Source organism: Centropristis striata, chromosome 16, assembly GCF_030273125.1.
Source record: "Centropristis striata isolate RG_2023a ecotype Rhode Island chromosome 16, C.striata_1.0, whole genome shotgun sequence".
Taxonomy (NCBI): domain Eukaryota; kingdom Metazoa; phylum Chordata; class Actinopteri; order Perciformes; family Serranidae; genus Centropristis; species Centropristis striata.
This window is the reverse complement of record NC_081532.1, coordinates 11,818,107-11,841,364: the sequence shown is the minus strand read 5'-3', so window position 1 is coordinate 11,841,364 and position 23,258 is coordinate 11,818,107. Positions and strand designations below refer to the sequence as shown.

The window sequence follows — 23,258 nt, the reverse complement described above, 5'->3', positions numbered from 1 at the left end:
TCAGTGAAGTGTGCAAAGGAATATCCACACTTTCCTGGGTTACATTGTTTAATGCACCTGATCTGAGAAGAAGACTTTTGCTATAAAGGACGAGAGCATCCCGAAGAAAAAGATGGAGACAATCTAACACTATAATATGTAAAACTTTGGATTATTTTACAGCCTTTGGGCTTCTGAAATCTTTCCAAATTCAAACTAATAACTTCAACATGCATGGGTTTAGGGCTGGGCAATAATTCCACAGTATAATCTATAATTATTTAATCTTTAGATGATACAAAAACATTGGAAAATATCTTTGATCCTCCAGGTGGCTTTCTTAACAGGTTGCAGCTGTTTTCACTGAGCTGGAGGGAGAAAGCCTTCTCCTATTTTGCTCGCTGGTCTTGAAATAATCTGCAGAGCATATTACATTTTTATATAATCCCCTTGGAAAAAATCAAAGCCATGCTAGAAGTCCATGTAACAGAGAAATGCAACTGCTTTCTTTGAGCCAGTTTAATATCTTCCTCTTCAACTATATTTGTGGTGTGCTGTTTTGCCCAGGCCTTCCTTTGGAAAAGTTTGGAAGAGATTTCTATCTCAAAAGGACTTTGTGGTTAAAAAAGTTAAACATTAAACTTAAAATCTATCTCCAGGCAAAAGTGGTGGTAAAATATTTCAATTAGTTTATTAAATTTGGTGAAATGTGATGAAAACTATTCTAAATTTGTTTGAGTTTCAAAGTTTTTTTATTTTGGAAAAAGCAGCTGACAGAACAAAGTCAAAATCCATTTATTACCATGTTTTGGATCATAATAGGACTGCAAATAGGGATTGTTTTCATAATTGATTTATCTGACGATTATTTATTTGACACCCATCCCAGCTGGAACCTTTACAGTTTGGGCATTTTTCCTTGAAAAACTTGCTGATTCATGATCTTTTATAAAGCCAACGGAGTTGTCATGAATTCATACTGTAGATATTCAAATATTATCTTTGAATATCAAAAAACTAAATATTTCACACTGTCCTTATTTCCTGATTAAAATACTTTAAAATCAGTTTTTAGAACAATGTTACATTAGGTGCCATTTTATGCCATAAATCCTGTATGTTTTGTGTCTGTTGTTGTTTTTTGGTACATTTTCTACATTTTGGTACATTTTCTTTCTGGTTGAATACAGAATAAAATAAAATAAATTTCCTTGAAAGTTCCCTGGAAAGAACTACATTAATTTGATAGGAATGTTGGGAAAAAAGAGAAAATAAGTTATCTGCTGAAACCCAAGTCTCTATTTATTAGTTTATTTATTATTTGATTTTTTTTCTACATGTGTTAAATTGTAAGCTTTCCTCAAGACAAATTATACATTTTTGCACATTCAGCTTAGCAGCTAACAGTAATTATTCACTGGAGGTGGACCAATTAAACAGTGTATCTTTTTGTCAGAGGAAATAATTAGGACATTATTTAGGCATTTCCCATCTCTCCTGGAGCATCAACTGTTCTGCATGTTTTAGACCTGTCTGCTCCGACACAGCTGATCTAAATGATCAGCTCGTTATGCTCTCCTGCAGCTGCTTGATAACGAGCTGATCATTTGAATCAGCTGTATCGGAGCAGAGAGAGATCTAAAACATGCAAGACAAGTGGAACTCCAAAAGCATTACCAATACTGACTGATAATCTAACATAACAGTAATAATTTGAGCATCAACAGTACAGAATCATAACATCTTATGAGGACATTATCATAAAACTGTGAGGAATTTTCTGAAAAATAAAGTGTTAGATAATTAATAAATATAACAGCTACTAAATTGAGATTGGGTTAGTAAATGTTGCTGTAGTTCAATATTAAGATGAAAGATTATTTTTACATTAAAACCCAGGTCAGTCTTTACAGACACTTCTATCCCTTCTACATTCATGCAGAATGATTTCAAGTCACTCTCTTCTCTTTCTACCGTTCACTTTACCTCCTCATCTCCTTTTTGCACACTGACTCTCCCTCTCTTCGCTTTAGCTTGGGCAAGGCCATCCCTTTGGCTAGTTATCGCTCTTTATTGGATTAGAGCCGGACCATTCAGCAGAAATTAGCCCGAGCTAACAGCTGTACCAAATAAGAGCTGACAGCACCTCTTAAGCCATGTAGTGTGCGTTTTGTAGATACGAGAACAAGGCGTACTGTAATCACATCAGTCTGTTTTGCTACATCTGCAACCAAGAGTGAAATCATTTCATTCTCCCCTGATGGACAAAAATCATTGAGCATATAAAAAAGAATGTAGAGGGCTTCTGCATGATGAGGCCAAATAAAACATTAAAGCTTAGACTGAAACACAACCCAAGTCCACTAAAAAAAATAAAAATGAAAAAAAGCTTCTGCACACACGTGAAATAATTCTGCAAAAAATCAGCACTGAGAGAAAAAAACTGACGAAAAGAGCACAAGGAAGCTGCACTTCTACTTCCACACTTAGAATACAGAATATCACTTTGGGAGGAGGCAAAAAAAAAAGGGCAATTCCCGTGAAAAAGCAAGGAGGGACTGAAACTTCCAAGCATGACCTTTACAGCAGCTCTGCCAACAAAACAAATGAAATGTGACAACAACAACAACATCCCAACAGATAAGGACGATCATATGGAGTTCTGTACCTTCCGGGGTGCAGGAGTCTGTCTCATCATATTTGCAAGAGAAGAAGACACACAGTCACCAAGAAACACACACACACACACACAGAGAGGAAGGGGATAAAACAGGTAAAAGATGCTCAATCCACAGAGACCGAGACAGACACACAGACAGCTGAAGCAGACAGACAGACAGGCAGCCACTCAGGCCGGGAAGCTGCAGTGGTGCAAATGGCCGCAGCGATTTTTTCCCAGGCTCCCCTCCCTCCCGTCCTCTGTCCTCCTGCTAGCGTCCTCCTTTATGTCCTCCTTCTCAGCTTCTCTCATAATCCATTTGCCGGAGCCCTCGCTCGGTGCCTCCCTTTGCTTTCTGCTCCGATTAAGACTCGGACATCTCGCTGCCGAGAGCCTCCGACCTGCTACTGCTCACAGGAGACGCCTCGCCTCCCCTAACCTTCCTCTCCCCCCCCTCCTGTCTCATTTTCCCCCTTCTCTCGCTCTGCTTATTGTGATTTGTCAGCCCAGCCAATGCCCTGCTCCTGCATTACATCACTGTGCAGCCTCCTCCCTCTTGCTCCCTCCCTCCCCATGGCTGCTGCTCCTCCACCCACTCATCACCACAGACAGACAGGGAGGGAGGGAGGGATGGGTGAGACGATGTGTGACTGGGGACAGACAGAGGAGAGGATGTGAGACGGAGGAGGGCGGGGCTGTAAACGGAGGTGAGAGGAAAAAATGAGCAGCGACGCTGATGCAAGCCTCTCTTGTCTCCTAGCAACACTCGCAGAGCCCTCCTCTGGACTCATTAAAACCAGGCTGACAAAAACAATGAGGACACCTGTTCTGAAATACTAATTAAAGAGATTTATGACGTACTCATTTTTACCTTTTTACTTATAAGGAACTACAGCACTAGAGCCACAAAACTGACCTCAGGGTGCATCGGAGTTTTGTTTCCCTTACCCTTCATGGTGAAATATGCAAAAATATTTTCCTTGAAGTACTCTGAATAAGTTTAAAGGCCCTGTTACTGTTTCACATAATCTTTGCTTCATGGTGCATATCGTTTTTATGGCCTCTCCTCTTTTATGATCTCCCTTGGATTATGTTTATGTGTTGTACGTGTTTTAAAATGTGAAAGTGATTCTGCTGATCTTGGGATGAATAAATAAAAATGATCTTCTCCTTCCTCTAGGAACAATGTACAGAGGGACTTGAAAATGTCAGAGGTGGATTCTCTGTAAATTGTTAGCAAAACAAAACACTGAAATTGAGAATTCGGTGTATTTACAAAAATAGTGAAAACATGGATTAGAAAACGATGACATATGGTTTAATTTACATTGTGGACAACGTCCTAACATTTTTGGAATCAGAGTTGTGGTTTTCATACCTGTAAGTGCATCTTAACCTAAAAATATATTGTCTTTTGTAGCATGTGATAGTTATCTTACAGATGGAAGACTTTATAATTTTCACAAAAGGTTGTAGCTGAGACGGAGGCGAGTCTCAAACAAAATTAATTTTCTCCTGATTTGTCCATCTGAAAATGCCATTGTGTCAGTACATTAAAAAGACCTGCGGCTCTTGAAAAATGGGTCCAATATTCACTTTGGTGACTCTGGGACCAAAGAATTGGTCATAATTTGTGCTCACTTTCCCATTGCAATCAATAGACCTGCTGCCTGTCTCCCAAAGGGGCGTGTCAGTGACTAAACTAGCTACTTTCATTGCACTGAATACGACTGTTTTCCCAAGAGAAGTCCTTGTGAATCAGTGAAGAGTCCCTTTAATCCAAAAGTGCAATTTAATTTCACTTAATTATTCATACATTTAACTACTTGAATCACTGCAAAAGTCTGCAATGTGGGCAGCAATTTAAATGTCTGGGTTGAAACAAGACTTTCATAGATGTAGATGGTGCAGAAATGTCTGAATGGGTGACACATTTCTATTGTCTACTGGTCATTCTAATAAATATGAGGCTTTAAAACATCAATTATAAAAACAGCTACAATTAAGACTCAAACAAAACGGTAGTCTTGAGCTTTAGATGTTGTACTGATTGTGATAAAAAGGGGTTTTCTGTGTAAAAAGTGATTTAATAGGTCAGATCATTCCTTGAGCCATTTGAGTCGCTTTCGTAATATCTTCCTCGGCTGCACTAATCTCCCTCTCTGCACCAACAGCTCAGCAGGAAGAGAGAGGGATGTAAGAGGATTAATTCAGTGGGGATACTCTGATTAACTGTGAGCTTTAAACCTGAAATACTTTCACATCGTGGACATAAAAACTGGCAGTAAGTAATCTGAGATGGCTGTGATGAAACTTGATTAAGGCTGGCGTAAATACAGGCTGTGCAGTGTTTCTTTGGGATCGATTATAGGAGAAAATGGATTATTATGAGAAAGTATGAAGACATCAGAGAGTTCAGGCTGCTCAACCAGAAAGAAATAATGTTTACGCGTATCCATTACAGCAGCAGCGGAGGGAAATCTGTCCCGATGAAATATTAAACATCTTTCTGTGTAATCGGCTCACTTTCTCTCCACCACTAAGTGCTGCTCTGAGAGGACATCCACCGCTGGAGTGATGGAGCGAGAGACAGACAGGCAGACAGACACGTAGGGAGAATGATGGGATGGGTGGAGAAGTATCAAGTTCCTGCTTTCCCAGCACACACAGGGAGGATGGCTGCCTCTGAGGTCACTGCTCTGCAGCCTCCAGCAGGACAACAAGGGGATAAAGTTTCTGCCCAGGAAGCATTGACACAGCATCACCGACACGCTCGGCTCGCACCGACTGCACAAAACGGTGACTGTCAGTTCACAGGGAAACTTGAGAGAGATGTGATACTCCTGCCGAAGCTGAAAAAGTTTCTAGCGTATGACAGCACAAAAATGTATTTGAAAGTTTTACCACTTATCTTATTTGTGTCAGCACCAAAAAGTGCTATTGACGACAACTCTGCTGTCGTGAAAAGTGACATAAAATAAAAACAGACTTGCATTGCCAGACCACTTTGCAAATTAAACTTGGTCTGGAAACCTCTCAGTTCACTTTTGATTTCTAAGGTAGCACTTTGATTGGGCCCAGGGGTCAGTGATGTGGCTAAATTTTCATGGCAAAGTTAATTCTTCAGTAAATTAAATTTAAAAAATGTTTAAAATAACAAACCGTACTGAGTTACATTAGATTACCTTCTTTCATTTCGAACAAGGATACTAACTCAATGTGTTTTTAGTTCTATGACCTTCAGCTGGAGGTTTGCATAGACAGTTTCGAGTATAGTTTACTCTTCCTGCAACTTTCCTCGCATCATCTGTTTTTGCATTTCGCTGCATGTTCTTTGACATTTAACTTCCCACATCCCTGATTTAGATCTGCAAAATGGACAGTATTCAAGCCTCCTGGTTGAGACTGAACTGAGCTCCTGGAGTTTGAAGTCAGCCTGCAGAACAGGAGACGATAAAGTAGAACCGAGCTGACAGGAAATCCATACTCTGCAGGTCTGTTGCTGCTCTGCAGGCGGGAGGGCGGCGGATTTCACCTCAGTCACAGCCTGACATTTATCAAGAGGAGCGCCTGCATGTATGAGTCAGCGGAGGATGATTGTGAAAGAGCACTGGACTGTCGGCACGGACCTCATGATGAATCCACGAGTGGCTCAACACAAAATGTTCAAGTCACAATACATTATATTTCTATGGTGTCTCTTTTGTTGTGCAGTGCGGTTAGCTTCAAAAATATATTATGACCGGACTTAATGCCCTTGAAAGGGGGCTGATCAAAGGTGAGCCAGGATGACACCAACAAAGAAGAAAAAATATTCAAAAAGACTGTAAGCTTGGTTTATATTCTGGACCCTTAGACTGTGAAAAATCTAATTCTTCTCAAGCTGCTAAGATACAACAGCTGTCTCAGAGGCAAAAATAATAATTCTAGAGGTAATTACCTAAAAAAAAGTGCTACCACTTTACATCTTTCCTTTGAAGTTGAAATATTTTTGACAAAAGTCACGAAAAAATGTAAACTGCCCCTATCCACCCAATACACTTTAACAGCTAAAAGGAGCACAGATAAATATATATTTTCATCAATTAATCTACTGACATTCTATTAGTCTAAAAAAGTAACACAAAAGTGCCATCTTGACTTGTCCATAACGATAGATACTAAACTGAAAATCCAATAAACTGAGAAAAGCAGCTAATCCGAACATTTTGAGAGACAGAAATAGGAAATGTTTTGCATTTTTGCTTGATGATTTACTTAAACAATCAATTAATTATAAAAATCGTCTTCTCAGAGGCAACAAATGATAAGAGGAAGATTTACATTAACAATTAGCTCCACCTTTATCAGCTGCAACAGTAAAACGATGAACACATAATAACAATAATAATATCAATAATATCATTCACCACCCTGTATAATGGCTACTTTTACTCAGTGGTGGAATGTAACTAAGTACATTTACTCAAGTTCTGTACTTAAGTACAATTTTTATGTATTTGTACTGTACTTGAGTATTTCCATTTTATGTAACTTTATACTTCTACTTCACTACATTTTGAGGCAAATATTGACCTTTTCAATCCTCTACATTTAGCTATCAGCTTTTATTACTTTTCAGGTCAAGATTTGACATAAAAAACAAGATCAATTTAAAGTGATAATAAACTTTTTTTAAATTAACCTCATAACAGTGCATTAAGTAGTTAAAATCTGCCCTATCTTGAGAAAAACAAAACGCTGCTTACATGAAAGCATAAACAATAATAATCTAATAATATGTTTAGAATATATAAAACAACCTAAGTGGGTACTTACTTACTTTTGCTACTTTAACTGTATTTTAATGCCAATATGTTGGCAGGAGAACAATGCAAATTATTTCATGAAATCTTATCCCAAAGCTACAGAATGTTCTTTTTCATAAAAGCTGTTAAAACTCTATATAAAATCAAGACTTTTTTTTCTCATCATAATTTGATACTACTTGATAGTACTGTAAAAACATTAATTAATTAATAAGGCCATTTTGAGTTGGGGGGATTAGTGTACAGTGTGTGATTTACAATATTAGTATTACTTACTTACTTACTTACTAATGCAGAACTTTTACTTTTACTTCTACAGTGTGGTATTGCTACTTTTACAGTACAAGATCTTCTCTCACCACTACTCGTACAGATAAACCAAAGAAATAACTACTAAAAAACGAGACAAGGAGGAAACCAGCTACCAAGACGACTTCAGCATGCTTTAAAATGCACAGAAAGCAGACAAACAAACAAACAAACAAACAAACACTGTGTGCCACAGAGCAGAGAGCACGGTCAGCTGACAGGAAGTGGACGCAGGTTCCACCTCTCGCTCTTCTCACTCGCTTCCATTCACTCTCACACAAACACAGAGTGGACTTCAGATGTCGGTGTGGTGAGCTGGAATGGATTATGGGTAAGATGAGGGATGAGGCCCGTTTGCCATGCAGCAGCGAGGCCATTCAGAGCCACGGTAACTACAGTCATCACCAGAACATTACAGCTGTACCGAGGTTAGAGAAACATGCACCACCTTTTTGGGCTTGACTCCTCGCTGCGTGGTCGAAGGAAAGAAGGGAAGGAAGTGAGGAAGTGAGGGAAGGAAGGGTGGAGGTTAAAGGTCAAGAGTTTGTCAGAGACATGCTGGAGGTGACGGGGACTGAAGAGAGCCGCTGCTCTTCAATGGTGGATCAAATACACAGTGCACATTTTTCACATCTTCATTTCACACATTTCTTCATTTTCATTCTGTCCATTTTCACACAAATGTAAAAAAACATAAAAAATGGTCAAAAACGACCAATGTGTTAAGAAAATAAATAGTGTCTCACTCACACACAATTATTGCATACATTCGTTTTTCCTTCATTGGAATACTCGACACATTTAGAGCTCAGGGGGAAAAAAATTAAATACACTATATTAAAATAATTCATTAATTAAGAATTATTAAGATATATATTTTTTCCCACACTGGCTTAGTTAATTATCTATATTTATTTTTTATATTTTTGTGTTTTTATGGAGGATTTAAGTTGCCAATAAATATAATTAAAAGTAAATAAATTAATCGATAAATAAATAAATAAATATAAATAAAGGCATTTATTAATTGATCAACTATGACGTTAACTGATTTTATTTGCTTCTTTAATGATTTCCCTTTGTATTTATTCCTCTATTTATATACTTTCCTATTCAATTTTTCTACAATGTAATTATTTATTTTTTAATTAATTTCTAAAATATATTGACTTTACATTTATATGTTTTAATTTAAGAAACATAAGTTTCTTGCTAATAAGCCATTCAGTGGGAAAAGTGAAAGAAAAAAAACATATAAAAAATGACCAATCTACCAAAAGAAATCTTATCCAACTGACACCAAAACAACCAATTAGATGACTAATCTGCTATGATGGTGCATGAGGAATTATTTTCATCATATGATTTGACTATTCGTTGTGAGCACAACAGCAAAACTACTAAATATAATTATTTGGAATTATCATTTTGAAATTTTTGTCCAAATTCGTGACCTAGATCCACAGAGGAATAATGGATAAATGATAGATTACATCCAAAATAAAGACTTCATACGTTATTTCAATTTAAAAGATCTCAAACAAGCCTTTTTCAGAATAAATAATCTGTTGATGTGTCACAATAAACAGTGAGTTAATCTATTAGTAAACATCGCCCTCTGCTGGTCAGATATAGAAACAGAACCTGCAGCTCTGAACACTTTAGGCACGAATTTGGTAAACTCAATTTCATGATTTTTTTTTTATTTTTTGAGATTATTCAAAAGATTATTTTATTTTAATAAAATTAGATTTGAAATCTGGATTTCAATACTGGAGTAAGATGAAAAACTTGTGAATGAACATTAGATTCTTCTTCATCCTTTTCTGTTGTAGTTTTGTGTGGATATTTATCTCAATCGTCATCTCTTATAACTATTTCAAGTTGATTCAGTTCATAAATAAAAGATTTCTTCTTGCAGTGTGACAGGAGCAGAAGAGAAAACTCTGACAAGCACAGAAATAATCAGACTAATCTCTATTACTCTTCACTTCTATTTTCTATTATATTTCTTGTGTTCTCTCTATTATTATTGTATTGTATTACAATACTGCTTTTGCACCTTTTATTTAATTCATCTTGAATACCTGAGGAACCCTTCTGCTTTGACTGATAACCTCTTTGGGTCAACTCCTGTTTTGTTTTCAACCTGACTTTACTTGACTCCTTCATGCTGTAAATTATTACTTCTAAGCTGCAGATTTTCAGCCTGCCACAGACAACAACTACTGTACATTTAATGCACTGAAAGAAATTCAGTAACGCTATTCTAGACTGAACAATAACATGTTACTAAGTGAAATAAATCATTTAATCATAGAAATGCTAAAAATAAATGTCAGTATTATCATTGAAGAGCTTCCAAGTATCCTCCCACACTCATACTACAAACACAACCTGTGAAAAATGAAGATTTCTGATGATAAAAGGCAGACAGAAATGAATGGTCCGTCCATGTTGAAACAGTATAGCAGGTGTGGCATTATTTCCTCCAACAGTCAGCAGGAACACACAGGGTTTACTTTAGACAACACAGAGTCTGTTTGCCTCTATGTTTGTGTGTGTGCAGGTATGTGTCTTTGTGTGAACCCATGTGTGAGAGTGTTTCTGTGTGCGCCGTCATATCTGCTCCCGATTTCCTGCAGGGGAACTTTGTATTGCAGCATTATCTGACTCACCAGTTTTGTGGACTTGGGCGTCTCCAGGATCTCTGAGGAGATAAAAGAAAGGATGTGAGAGAAGTGCTTTCATATTATCATCAGTGTTTATCTTCTTTTACAAGGTATAAAGTCCCACAAAGATCCTGGTGTTAACACATTAAGGTCAACATGATTTATTGTCTTTTCATCAGATGGTCAACACTGAGTGGAAAAACTGCTCACACCTGTTTTTAATCAGATCAAACTGGAGGAAGGTAATGATGTATGCAGTGGTGGAAAACTAAGTACATTTCCTCAACTACTGTAATTAAGAACAATTGTTGAAGTAGTTGACTATTAAATGATTATGTTGTACTTTTACCCTCCATTTACCTGACAGCACAACTAACTTTTTAGATTAAGATTTTACTAATAATAACAAAAATCATTATCAAGAAAACCATGAAAAATAGCTAGATATCAGCTCCTAAATTAAACTCTTATGGGTTATTTTTGTTGTTATTATTATATTTGTCAAAACAAATGTACTGTAATGTGTATGTAGTCGTACCAGGGATTAAAATGAACAATACATTGAAGAAAAAAAGGGTGGTCTAATAATTTTTTCCATGACTGTATTTCTAAAACCATAAATTGTCAAGTAATTCCTTCGGTGAGCTACAACATGCTACTTACATATAAATATATCAAGAGCAATAATCTGAAAATATCATATAGAATGCATTAATATAACCGACTTAGACAGGAGACATTCTGCATAATTTCATACTTTACGAACATTTTGTTGCCAATACTTCTGCACTTTTAATTACATCAATTTTTAATTGCAGGGACAAAATTTCTACAGGAGAAAAAGAGGTAATTTAATGGCCCTTGTGCTGATTTTTCTTTAATCTTATTTTAATTTAATTAATTTAATTTTTAACTTGTGTATTTAACTGATTTTTTGATAATATTTTGATTAATTCATTTCTCATGATTAATGTGACTTTAATTTTGTGCTGCAGCTGCTGATAAAAGTGAACTATGATGTTATCTGACGATTGTATCCAAAGCTGCTTAAATATGTTGTAATACTCGATTTCCACAATAACTTTTCTAAAAGAGGGACAAAAGGGTCAACACCAAACAACTCCTGTTTCTTCTGATGTGGAGGGGGAAAAAAGTTGTTGTAATGTTTGCTTGATATTCTTGTTTTTTTTCTTTTTCAGTTTTTTTTTTAAAATCTTGTTCGAAATAATATGAAATATAAAAATCTGTTTTGCTCTCAGTATGAAGCAAGGTGACGTGTTGTCGTTAAACCTGCAGTTTAGCTTGACATTCATGAGGACATCAGGAGTGCTTTATTCCACCAGGAGTTCACACAGTGGGATTTAAACACACAACCTTGTGCAGTGTTGGTGCCAAACTCTTTGCATGAACAGTGACTCAGGACCAAAATGAAACCTGAGCCTGTAATGAGATATTATTAACTGAAGCACATTTATATTTCAGGTCTTTAGCAGAAACTCTAAACCACAGGGAGCTTCAGAGGATGAGCAGGTGGGGTTACACTGCCTTGCCTAAGGGCACTTAAACACTGATACACAACTGGCTGAAGCGGTTCCATCCCATAAAGAAATGATTCACAAACTGACAAAAAGCTGAAGGGGCTCCTCAGATACTCCATATGCAGAATGTGAAACATTAGGCCTCATGCTAGAATGTATATATACGAACGAATAAGAAAAGATAATGAACAAAATAAATATTTTGCATTTGTGGAACTACAGATTATTAATACTCTTATTTATATGTATTATTTATATATTCAATTACTGTATGTTTTAGAATTGTGTTGTTCTGTATGTTTCATTAATATATATTTTTGTTTTTCCTGTAATGCCAATACTGGAGAAATCATGTTAACTTTGTGTAAGATTATTAAACATTCTTCTTCTTCTAAAAGCCTTTTATTTGGTGGCATCCCTCCTTTTCTTGGGCATGTGCCAATCGCGAGTATTTGCACATAGCAAAAAACATGCAATTACATAGAGTTTAGGGGGCATATTGATGCATTTGGTGGGTTTAGTAAAAAAGCAGAAAATATAACAGACATTTTAAGAGAATATAGCTGCATGGAGCACGATGCAGGGAAATAATTGGTCAAAGAACCACCTGCAGACCATGTAATTCTAGAGACATGAATGGGCTGTTAGACAAACAGTAATGACCAATCAGGAGAAATGAAGTGAGACGGGTAGAAAGATCCATTTCTCGAAAAGCCTGGATTCAAGAGCTCAAACTGTTTAATGTGGTGATAAAAAATCTGCTGCCTGTCAGTTATAAAAAGGTGTCAGCTGGACCAAAGTGCCCTGACCACCCTGCATCAGATGATACTGTGTTTATTTATGTCATAACAGATTTGTTTCGGTGTGCTCTCACAGCGCAGATGATCTCTTCACTTCCTTGCTTTATAATATAACTGAATGTTTAATGTTCTCAGCGTGCATGCCCCCAGGAAAACGTCCCCTTCAGAAAGGTCACGATCGACATGACTGCATTTTGTTTGAGCATATTCCCTTATTTTAAATGTCAAAAACACCTACAGAATACTGAAAACTCCCAGTCAGTGATGACCAAGGACAAAACTGTAATCATCTGGACGTGTGTGTCCTTACCTCGTTTGGGAACCTTGCCAGTGCTGGGCTCCGGCGTCTCCGGCGACGTCGTGTCCGCCCCATCATCAACCAGCTGGATCTGAGACGGACAGAAAATAAGACAGTTAGTCACATCTTCTAATGACTTTTATTGCCAACCATCTTTATTTATCAGCAGAGCTGGCAAGAGAAGGAGAGTCAAAGTTAAAGTCAAGTTAAAGGGATGGTTTGGATGTTTTTAAGTGGGGTTGTATCCACAGCCAGTGTATGACCTACAGTAGATGGCAAGCCCCCAGTTTAGAGAAGCAGGTAGAAAAAAATGGCACAGAAGCTAGGCAATGCACTGCTGTATTTTAGCCACTTAAAAAAATCAATGTCATTTTAAGTATGCTATATTTAGAATATTGTCACCTCTTTACCTTGCTGTCAGACGGCCCTTTCCGACAGGGAACTGAAGCAGTTATCTATGTTCTCTTCAAAGCCACCAGACTCCTTTAACAAAAAGAGTAATTTCACCCTGCAGAACACAGGACCTGCTGGTCTACTGTTCCTCAATCAGTTAGTTTGTTTGTGTTGTTGAGTGACTTTGGTGAATCCGAACTAAACCTTTAAAACTCCAAAGTCACACAGTAACACAAACAATCTGACTTACTGAGGCGGCATTAGACCAGCAACCCCCATGTTCCCGTGGCTTTGAAGAGAATATGAATGGATATAACTGTTTCAGTTCCCTGTTGCAAGTCAAGGTAAAGCAGTGAAAACATTCTAACGTGTATAATATTTTTTTGGGATTGTTTGTTTGCCCCCGTCGACAGCAGTACATTATCTGCTGTGTCAGTATGACCGCCATCTACTGCAGGCAATACACTGACTATGGATAAGTACCTCATGCAAACCCATTACACACAGCTCTCTTTAAAGGGGAGCCATAAAAACAAAATTGGCTTGTTTATTGATGTTTTATTCAAATATAACAAGTGAGTCATATTTTTCCATCTCCATAGCAACCTTAACAACTGCAGTGCAGACACAGTCAGGGTCAGACAGTCTTTTAACCCAAGCGGGAGACATAATGAAGGATTAGTAACACCACACCTAATCAATGCTGAAGCAGAGTGTGTGTGTGTCTGTACCTGTACACCTGGGTCATAGCAGGTTACATTTACCCTCTCAACAAAAGTGTGCAACATGCAAGAATCACTTGAGCAAATAGTCATTCCTAAGTGTCAAGTGATTTCACACAATCTGTCGCATTTACCAATTTTCTCATTTTGAGACTTCTTTTTGATATGAACAAAATTCCTTATTTTGTGGTGTTTAGCTTTGATGTTTCAGATTACATTGAAATTAATATCTATTTCCTCAGCCATCCCTTTACAGTCAATTTACAGTGAAACATAAAGGCAGAGGACCTACTCCCTATGTAGATATATAGGACTCATTCTGACATAATAACACAATGATTCTTAGTTTCAGCTGATTATACACTCATGAAAACCTTACTATGAAAATTATATTCTATATTATATTTGATGTCAATAGATCCCCTTAAATCCTACACACCGGTCTTTTAGAAAAAGGCATTCTGTTATTTTGCCAATTTACTGTTTTTGGTATAATTGTTCTTGGAATATTCTCACACTCACAACAGCTGCCCCTGGCTCTTTATGAAGGTAAAAATACTCTATTTCACTGAACAATGTACAACGACAATTCTAAAAAAGTTGAGATGTTGTCTAAAACATAAATAAAACTGAATGTAGTCATCCAAAATTGCTGAAATCATATGGGCACAAGTCCACTACAGGGGCTATATCCGCCGTTAGAGTAAGAGTGTCTGTCATGTTATTAATTCATTCACCAGAAATGGGTGCATCACATAGACTGTAAATATACATGAGTGCTTTCTCAAAAGGTTTCAACAAATCCTCTGCTACTTTAGATGAGTTGATGTGACAGTGCTAGTGTGCAACTTACCTAAAACACAAGTTACTTTTTAAGCACTTAATAAATGCCACCACTCATAAGTGTTGATGGGGGCTGGTGCTTTTAAATCACAATGTTGGGCTCAGTGGTCAAAGCCCATACGCACACGCACACAAACACACACACACACACACACACACAAACACACACACACACACACACACACACACCCTTGCACTTCTATCTTTGTGAGGGCCCTCATTGGAATAGTGAATTCCCTAACCCTTAACCTAACCTTCACCATCACAACTAAATGCCCAGCCCTAACCCTTACATAAACCTAATTGAAATCTTAACCTTAAAACAAAGTCTGACCTCTAAAACAAGCCTTTAAATAAGTGAGGACTGGCCGAAATGTCCTCACTCTGTTCTCTGGTCCTCAATATGTAACACACACACACACACACACACACATTAAACAAGTGTGCACATAGGTGACTTGATACATATTACTGCCAACAGTTTCATACTATTTCACTGATTGACAGGTGGCAGTAAAGCACAGAGAAAAACTGCACTGTCAGGGAAGAAGAAGACTGCTGGATGTAAACAATGCAGGATTTAAAATACTTAAATACTTTAAAAATAGTCTTTGCACATGTTTTTTGAGGAAGGAAATGCATTCAATGTTTGCTAGAACTCAAGGGTACACACAAAGAGTTTTGGTGCTGAATGTAAACAAACATTTGAAAACACAAGCAAACTTTAATTCTGCTGTCTCTGAGTGTTTTTTGTGGAGAGCTTTACACAAATTGAGATATCAACTATATCAGACAGTTACAACCTACTACAACAAGTTCATTAAATGCCCTTCATTTTTCCATATTTATATCTTTCCCTTGGGATGTATTTGTCTGTACCCTCCAGGCTATCCTATAGTCACTGTAACATTCAGAGGTACTTTGCAGTATTTTTCTGGGAGGAAAAGAAAGATGTTTTTCCTTCTGAAAACAACCAAGCGCAACCTGAAGCAATAGAAAAATGTTGGCACCATGCAGACAACAGAGGAAAATCTCAACCCCCACACAAACCCACTGCGTCAAATAAAAACAAAAACAAAATCTCAAACATCTCACAAATAGGGAAACTAAACAATAGATAGATGGGGGGTGTAGTGGTTGGGTATTTGAGGGAGGAGACAACGGCATCATCGTCTGCTTTAGGTTTCTTGACTGAACATAAAGCATTTAGGAATATTATTTAGGATATTCTTAATTACTGAATATATGTCATTACCTGCGATTGTCTCACAAATATCCCGTGATTCTCCTCGCAGGTGAAGTAGCGTTTGCCCTGCACGGTGCCGTCGTTCTTCCCCTTGGCCTCGTCCAGGATGACTCCCACCCATTTTCCGGAGGCAAACAGCGTGTTGCCGATATAGGCCACCGTGCCGCGCTGCCCCTTCCCGATCACCTCCACCAGGGAGCCCACTTTGACGGGCCGCCCGCCCCCGTCCGAGCTCATCCTGCTGCTGCCGCTGCTGGTGGTCTGGGTGGGACAAAGACAACACACACACACACACACACACACACACACACACACACACACACACACACTGTTAAAACAGGAATTCATATTCACATCAATGCAATTTAATTTGTACAATTAAAGGGGCACTCCACTAAATATAAATATCAGTGTAGGTTTACTATTCAGAGTTTCTTCTTCTTCTCCTGTGGTAACAGTTTTATAATGTCTTCTGACATAATAACCCTCATGACAAGATGTGGAGTTTGAAAGACATACAGTCATGGAAAAAATTATTAGACCATTGTTTTCTTAAATTTCTTGTTCATTTTAATACCTGGTACAACTAAAGGTACATTTGTTTGGATATACAAACAATGCAAATATAATGATAACAACAAAAACATCTAGCCATTTCCATGGTTTTCTTTTTAATAACCAAAATTCTTATCAAGAAAACCATGGAAAATGGCTAGATATTGTTGTTGTTATCATTATATTTGCCCAACAAATGTGCCTTTAGTTGTACCAGGCATTAAAATGAACAAGAAATTGAAACAAGGGTGGTCTAATAATTTTTTCCATGACTGTAGGTGTTTACACAATCACCATAATCTCCTTATGAATGCAGATATCTGTAGGCAACTGGACAAGATTTTGGTATTGGAATCGTTCTGGTTTCCTATTTTAGTCCATATGTAGTCCGAGTAATATTGACAAATCATGACTCCACTTTTAAGTTTGGCAAGCAGGTCAATGCAGCAGTAAAAGCCAGTTTCTTCTCCATACTGTCATCAAAATGAAGCAGTTTCTCTCATTTAAAGATCTTGAAAAAAGTCATTCACACCTTTATATCCTTCAATTTGGACAACTGCAAATCCCCTTATCCTGTGATTAGCTAGTTGTCCTTGTCCTGCCTGCAACTAGTCCAGAACATCGCAGCCAAGCTTCTGTACCTGGAAGTAGGACCTTATCACTCCTGTTCTGGCCTCTTTTCACTCACTACCAGTCTAGTTCAGAAGTGATTTTAAGCTTCTCCCCTCTGTCTGTCTCTCTGGGATTTGGCGATTATTTACAACATATACATCAGAAAATCATGATACAGACAATTACACAATTAGTCAATCAGGTTTGCAGCCTGATCTGCCAAGACCGGCAGCTCCTGGAGAGACTCAGATGAGGACATGCTCATCCACCCGATTATTCTCCTGACATAAACTCCAGAGCTTGGCAACTCCTTCGAGATTATTCCTTCTTCTGTCACACTCCAGACACCAAGCTTTCTGGCTACGATGAAGCAGACTTCACATCGCTATATGATGCGTTTTTTCTTTCTTCGTCACTGATGAACACACTGGTGGCTCTTAGACACTCTGATAGGTTCCAGAGGGTTGGGCTCCCACTTTGCTGTTTGTTAAGAGGTTGTGATTGGACTTTTGGGAAATTTTGTGCATAAACTTTGTGACGCATGAATAAACTGTTGACAGGCAGGTCATGGGCATTGGCTTGTTGCTATAACGGGTATTGACACATTTTTGATACTTGTGCTCGTAAAAAGTCAATCATCATCTGACCGCACACATGTTTCATCTGAGTATCATTTAACATAACATCAATATTTTACATTTAACATAACATTACAATTACTGAAGACAATAGATGATGCACAACAGAGCGATTCAGTCCAACCTTAATAAATCCTGGAACCCTGTATCTCCAATTTTATGGTAACGATTTGTATTCACTGTTTGGGGTTGGATACAATGTTGTTGGACAGCCATAAAAGGTTGTTATTGTTGGTTAATTTATAGATTTTCTACAATCTTTATGTGGGGTAGCAGTTTGATTTTAAAGTGCACTTATTTCATGTAGCAATCATTCACAATCACAGAATTACAAACAAAAGAATTTGTAGGCCTACAGCTAATAAGCCCAGAGCTCAAGGAAAAGCAGGGTACAGGTTCAATCACTGCTTTTGTAGATTAATCCTTGACATGCCAAACATACATTTCTCTGCATGACTCTGTCTGAGAGGAGGCTATGGTACATACAATGACTACAGTGCAAAGCATCACATGTTGTAGGTGCATGCTTGCATTAAAATGGTCTTATACAAGACTGTATCAGCACACAGGGGTGAGCTACTGTGAGAAAAGACTGAAGAAAAAGTAGTTTTGTTTCATTCTGAGCTGTGCAGGACCACACAAGCCTCGTTCTGCACTCTCTAAATGTCAATGAATGCTTTAAAAAAACAGCAGCACTCTTGTTTTCTGGCTTTTCTAATAATTCCATGGCAACAATCACCTGAGATTTCATAAAGCACTGAAGGTCTCATGTGTGGAGAAGAAAATCACACAGTAAAACGTTTCAACACGGGCTGCGATATGTTGTAATCAAATAATCCTGCATAACCCAATTTACAGTGTGATGTCCTAGAACTGCTGGTGACTCAGCAGAACAGAGAGGAGCAGATATTATTACTCTGTGAGAGAACAGGCTCTCCTTGACTTTACTGTAAACATATACTGTCTTTGAGCTGCTGTTTAACTCAAAAGTTACATAAAAGGCAGGACAGAGAACCAAAACAGACAGACAGCAGCAACGTGCACTGCAGGTTTCTGTGGTCATGTTGAATCCATTTTGAATCAAGCTGTTTTATTTCTGACTACTTCTAAAAAGTCGCCATAGCTTAGCTTGTTGACAACTTAAGCCTGTTTCATGCTTCTTGCGGTCAGTGCGGCCGGAGGGGTGCGGACGGCGATATGTCGCAATCACGGCTGGGCGACTGTGTGTGGAGGGTCTGGGCGCCAAATCATTTATCTGCAAAATTTTGTAACAATGTGGACAGGGCTGCACAGGTCGCGTTGTAATAATTGGCTAGCTCTGCTTGAAATACGCATTACAAATACAGTCCTGGAAAAAATGATTAGACCACTTTTTTGTAGATCTGATATCTAGCCATATTCCATGGTTTTCTTGATAATAACCAAAATCATTATCAAGAAAACCATGAAAAATGGCTCTTAAATTACTCTCTTTATTTTTTTTGCTATCTTTATGATTGCCCAAACAATTGTACCTTTAGTTGTACCAGGCATTAAAATGAACAAGTAATTGAAGAAAACAAGGGGGGTCTAATAATGTTTTCCATGACTGTATATCTTAATTTACTGGGGCAAAACACTCAACCAATATCAAACAACTAAGTTTATTCTTACTAATAACAAGTTACTTGGAAAGTTTTGAAACATAACAATTTATCTTATATAGGAGCCAAGAATTGTCTTTTGCCTATGTTTTTGTTATTATCGGATTAGGCTGCACACTCTTTTTGGCTACCATCACCTCTGGTAGATGGTACATAAGTGTGGTTTCACATTATTTCCCTCTTTAATTGTATCGTGGGATCCAGACAAAGAGGGTAAGAAGGGCTCTGATATTTTCTGTTGACTGTTACATCTTGTTTTCGTTATTACAGTACAGTTTTTTTGGAAATAACTGTGTTGAATACAAAACATTAAACACATCTTGACTTCAGTATGGATTACACATCAGAGTTAACAGCCTACTTATGCTTTTTATCCTCGCCAAACCCAACAATGGTGACAGCAGTGACATGGCGAGCAATACAAGGTGACTGGCCATTATAATATGAAAGGGACAGAAACAAGAAAATGTCATAAAACTGTTCCTGTAGGCTTTAACATTCGGCTGTCCATACTACACAAGGTGAGGGCATTAAATCTAAGTATGGGCTGGAATGTGGTCACATAAAGAGGTTTTCCTTTAAGTGAGTTTTAAACATAAGCTCAAAGAGGGTGTCACTACTTAAGAGGCATACAAAAGATTTACATTTCTCAACCATAGCTCTGCTAAACCACAGATTTGATGTATACAGAAATATTCTCAGCCACAATACTAGGGAAACTGTTACTGTTACTTATTTCTATTCTTAGCTTATTATCAGTGGAAATTAATTGGGTGTCTGCTCAGGCCTAACTTAGAGCTATAATAACAGTTCCTTTCTCTCTCCTTAAATAAATCCAAACATTTTCTCGACAAAAACATGAAATATTATCAAGAAGAGTAGAAACTATCTTCCGGTGGCCGTTCATCTGCACTGCTTAAAAAAAGGAACAGACATAATTTAACAGTTAGAGATGATGATCTTTTATGAACATCACTGTTAAGATATTCAGCGATGCAGCAGCACTTACACAAACCCTGAATTCCCCTGATTGCTTTATATCAAATTAACCTAGCTTTTAATTTATGACCAAAATGGCAAGAGACACTCTAACATGTTATATGCAGTAAATGCCTCCTCGAGTCTTTGTCAAGCATTTCCTACGCCACAGACAAAATCTTTTATTCAAGCAGGGATCTTTGGTTTGAAGACTCACATGCACCTGTCAACAATCTGCAATCAAACATCCATTTGTGGTTTCTAAGTCATGCCTTCTTTATAAAAATAAATGCTCCAACTGACACTAGTGTGTACCGAAGCCTTCACTGTTGTTCAGTCATTGCTCCGACCTGTTTGCCACGTGCTGGAGGCAGAGACGACCCGTGGAGGGCGTGTTGAATTATTTAGTGCCACTCTACTCTTAAAACACGCAAGCTCACAATGACTGTAATGCTAAAAGAAGATGAAAACAGTGAAACAGCCTCATTTGCTGCACTGTAACCCTCCGTTTTGGTACGGGACGGTTTTGTTTTCACAGAAAAGTAAGCTACCAAAATGCTGTCAAGCACCCATCACCTTGTTACGCAGTCTCAATGATAAAGTATACAATCTAGTCTTGATGAGAAAGGGTTATCTTGTGATCTGAAGGAATGGAAGGATGGTGTATGAGCACTGATGTCATCCCTCATGGTGACAGGAAAGCTGCCTGACTCAGAGACTAACAGGAAGTCTTCTGGGGCTGGTGGATTGTGTGTCCAGCGTCTAATGACAACAAAAAGCCTCACGGTCCCATTAACTGCCTGTCATACATCATCTCCTGCTCAGAGTACAGTCATCACAGAGGTCTGAACCTCAACATCATCACAGCAGCGATGTTGAACCCGGAGGGGCATCAGAGCCGAACAAAGAGGCGACAATTCAGACAGAGGAATGCAGCGCTGAAATGGATTAGAAACCCTTCTATTCAAAGTGAAAATCGACATGGAGCGGATGACAGAGTGAAACAAATTGAACAGACAGAACAGAAAAACGATGGCGCATCAGGACTAACTTAAACATCCCAGTCTGGCCCATTCATTCACCTCACTGGGATGTATAAACTCCCTGTACACACTCACCCGGGTGTACGTGTTCCTCCTAGTCTGTGACATGTTTCCTGCTCGCCCCCCAAACCGCCTGTCTCGACTGAAGGGGTGTTATGGGGAGAGCGCCGGCCAGACAGAAGGGGGTCTAAGAGATGGGTGGGGGGGGGTTCGGTGATGTTGCCGGAGCGTCTCTTCTCTTCCTCTCCTTTTCTTTACAGAATCACACCATCCCTCTCCTTATCCTCACAGCCCAGCCTGAGCTTTCCAAAGTCCCCGTCCCTCCTCTCTGCTGCTGCCAGAGGAAAAGCCGGCAGGAGCTTTATTGTTTTAGCTCCGTGAGGAAGTTTCTGAGGGGCAGACGGTGGACGATCCACCCCTCCGATGAATGGACCAGAGGAAGACAGCGGAGCAAACAAGGAGGAGGAAAAAACATCCAGGTTCAGTCTGCTGTGAGTGCATCAGCTGAGCGGCAGCACTGCTCTGCGCTAGTGTCTGTGCTGGCTTCTGCAGGAGGGAGGGTGGTTTAGGCCCAGACTGAGGTGCTGGGTCCTAAAGCCTGCAATAACCCTCTTTAAAGCTTCTCAAAATAAAACAGTCACAGTCATTATTCCCATGCATGTCCGCCTGTCCTGGCATGATGCAGAAGTTTGCATTTGTTTTGGACTTCTTCAGGACAGCTCTGGCTGATCACAGAGCTTTCTAAGTCCTGATAAATAAATTCTCAAAATACAAAATCATATTATTATCACTACAGTTAATGATAGGATTTTGAACAGCTTTTGTACAGCTTCAAGTCGTCAAGTACATGCATTTTAAAGGTACCTAAACCCCAAAAATAAAAATGCCCAGTTTCATTTCAGTGCACATGTCAGTGAAGTCCTCTGGAGTGATGCCAGGAGACAACAAACAAATTTGACAACGTAATTGCTTGATTTAAAATATTCAAGATTTTTGGTTTACATCAGTGATTGGGTTAGGGTTAGGGTTTTGATGAAAATCAACATAGAAACATAACGGTTGATATTCAAGAGTTATAAATGATTAATCGTCAATAAAAACAACTATTTTAAGACCATCAATGATGCAAAGAAATATTTTTTAAAGGGGGGGAGGCGTATAACAAAACCTACACTTTTTCAGTGCTTACGCGTATCTGCACCCACAGCTTTGTCAACTACCTTTGCAAAGGTACACCTTTTTTTTCTCACGACCCAATCAGAGCAGACTGGGCTTTTTAAGGAGGTGGGGCTTAAAGAGACAGGGACTAAAACTGTGTTTCAGACAGGTGAATAGACGTTTGTCCTCTCCAAAGACTGAAAGGAGGATAAGTTACCCTCCATACAGCAGACCAGGGGGCAACTGCTTGGCTTAAGGACTTTGCATTCGCTAAATAAATAAATAGACGTATGTTCAAATGTTCAAAACAAAAATGTTTTTTGAACATTAAAGCCTGTAAACACATTCATAAAGAAACCCAAAC

At 38.4% G+C, this 23,258-nt stretch overlaps 1 protein-coding gene across 2 annotated transcripts in view; it reads right to left on the bottom strand.

Annotated features, from left to right (window-relative positions):
- dctn1b (dynactin 1b) overlaps positions 1-16,521 on the bottom strand; it is a 39,646-nt gene extending 23,125 nt beyond the window's left edge. The window contains exons 1-5 of one of the 2 annotated variants that reach the window (XM_059353575.1): positions 16,277-16,521; positions 13,076-13,154; positions 10,434-10,465; positions 8,180-8,224; positions 2,648-2,665 (exon numbers count right to left, since the gene is read on the bottom strand). In XM_059353575.1, coding sequence (XP_059209558.1) covers positions 2,648-2,665; positions 8,180-8,224; positions 10,434-10,465; positions 13,076-13,154; positions 16,277-16,504 — 402 coding nt within the window. In that variant the 5' untranslated portion in view covers positions 16,505-16,521. Of the gene's footprint in view, positions 1-2,647; positions 2,973-8,179; positions 8,225-10,433; positions 10,466-13,075; positions 13,155-16,276 lie in introns of those variants that run through there. The other variant, XM_059353574.1, reaches the window with a different exon arrangement.
- Between the last annotated feature and the right edge of the window lie 6,737 nt (positions 16,522-23,258).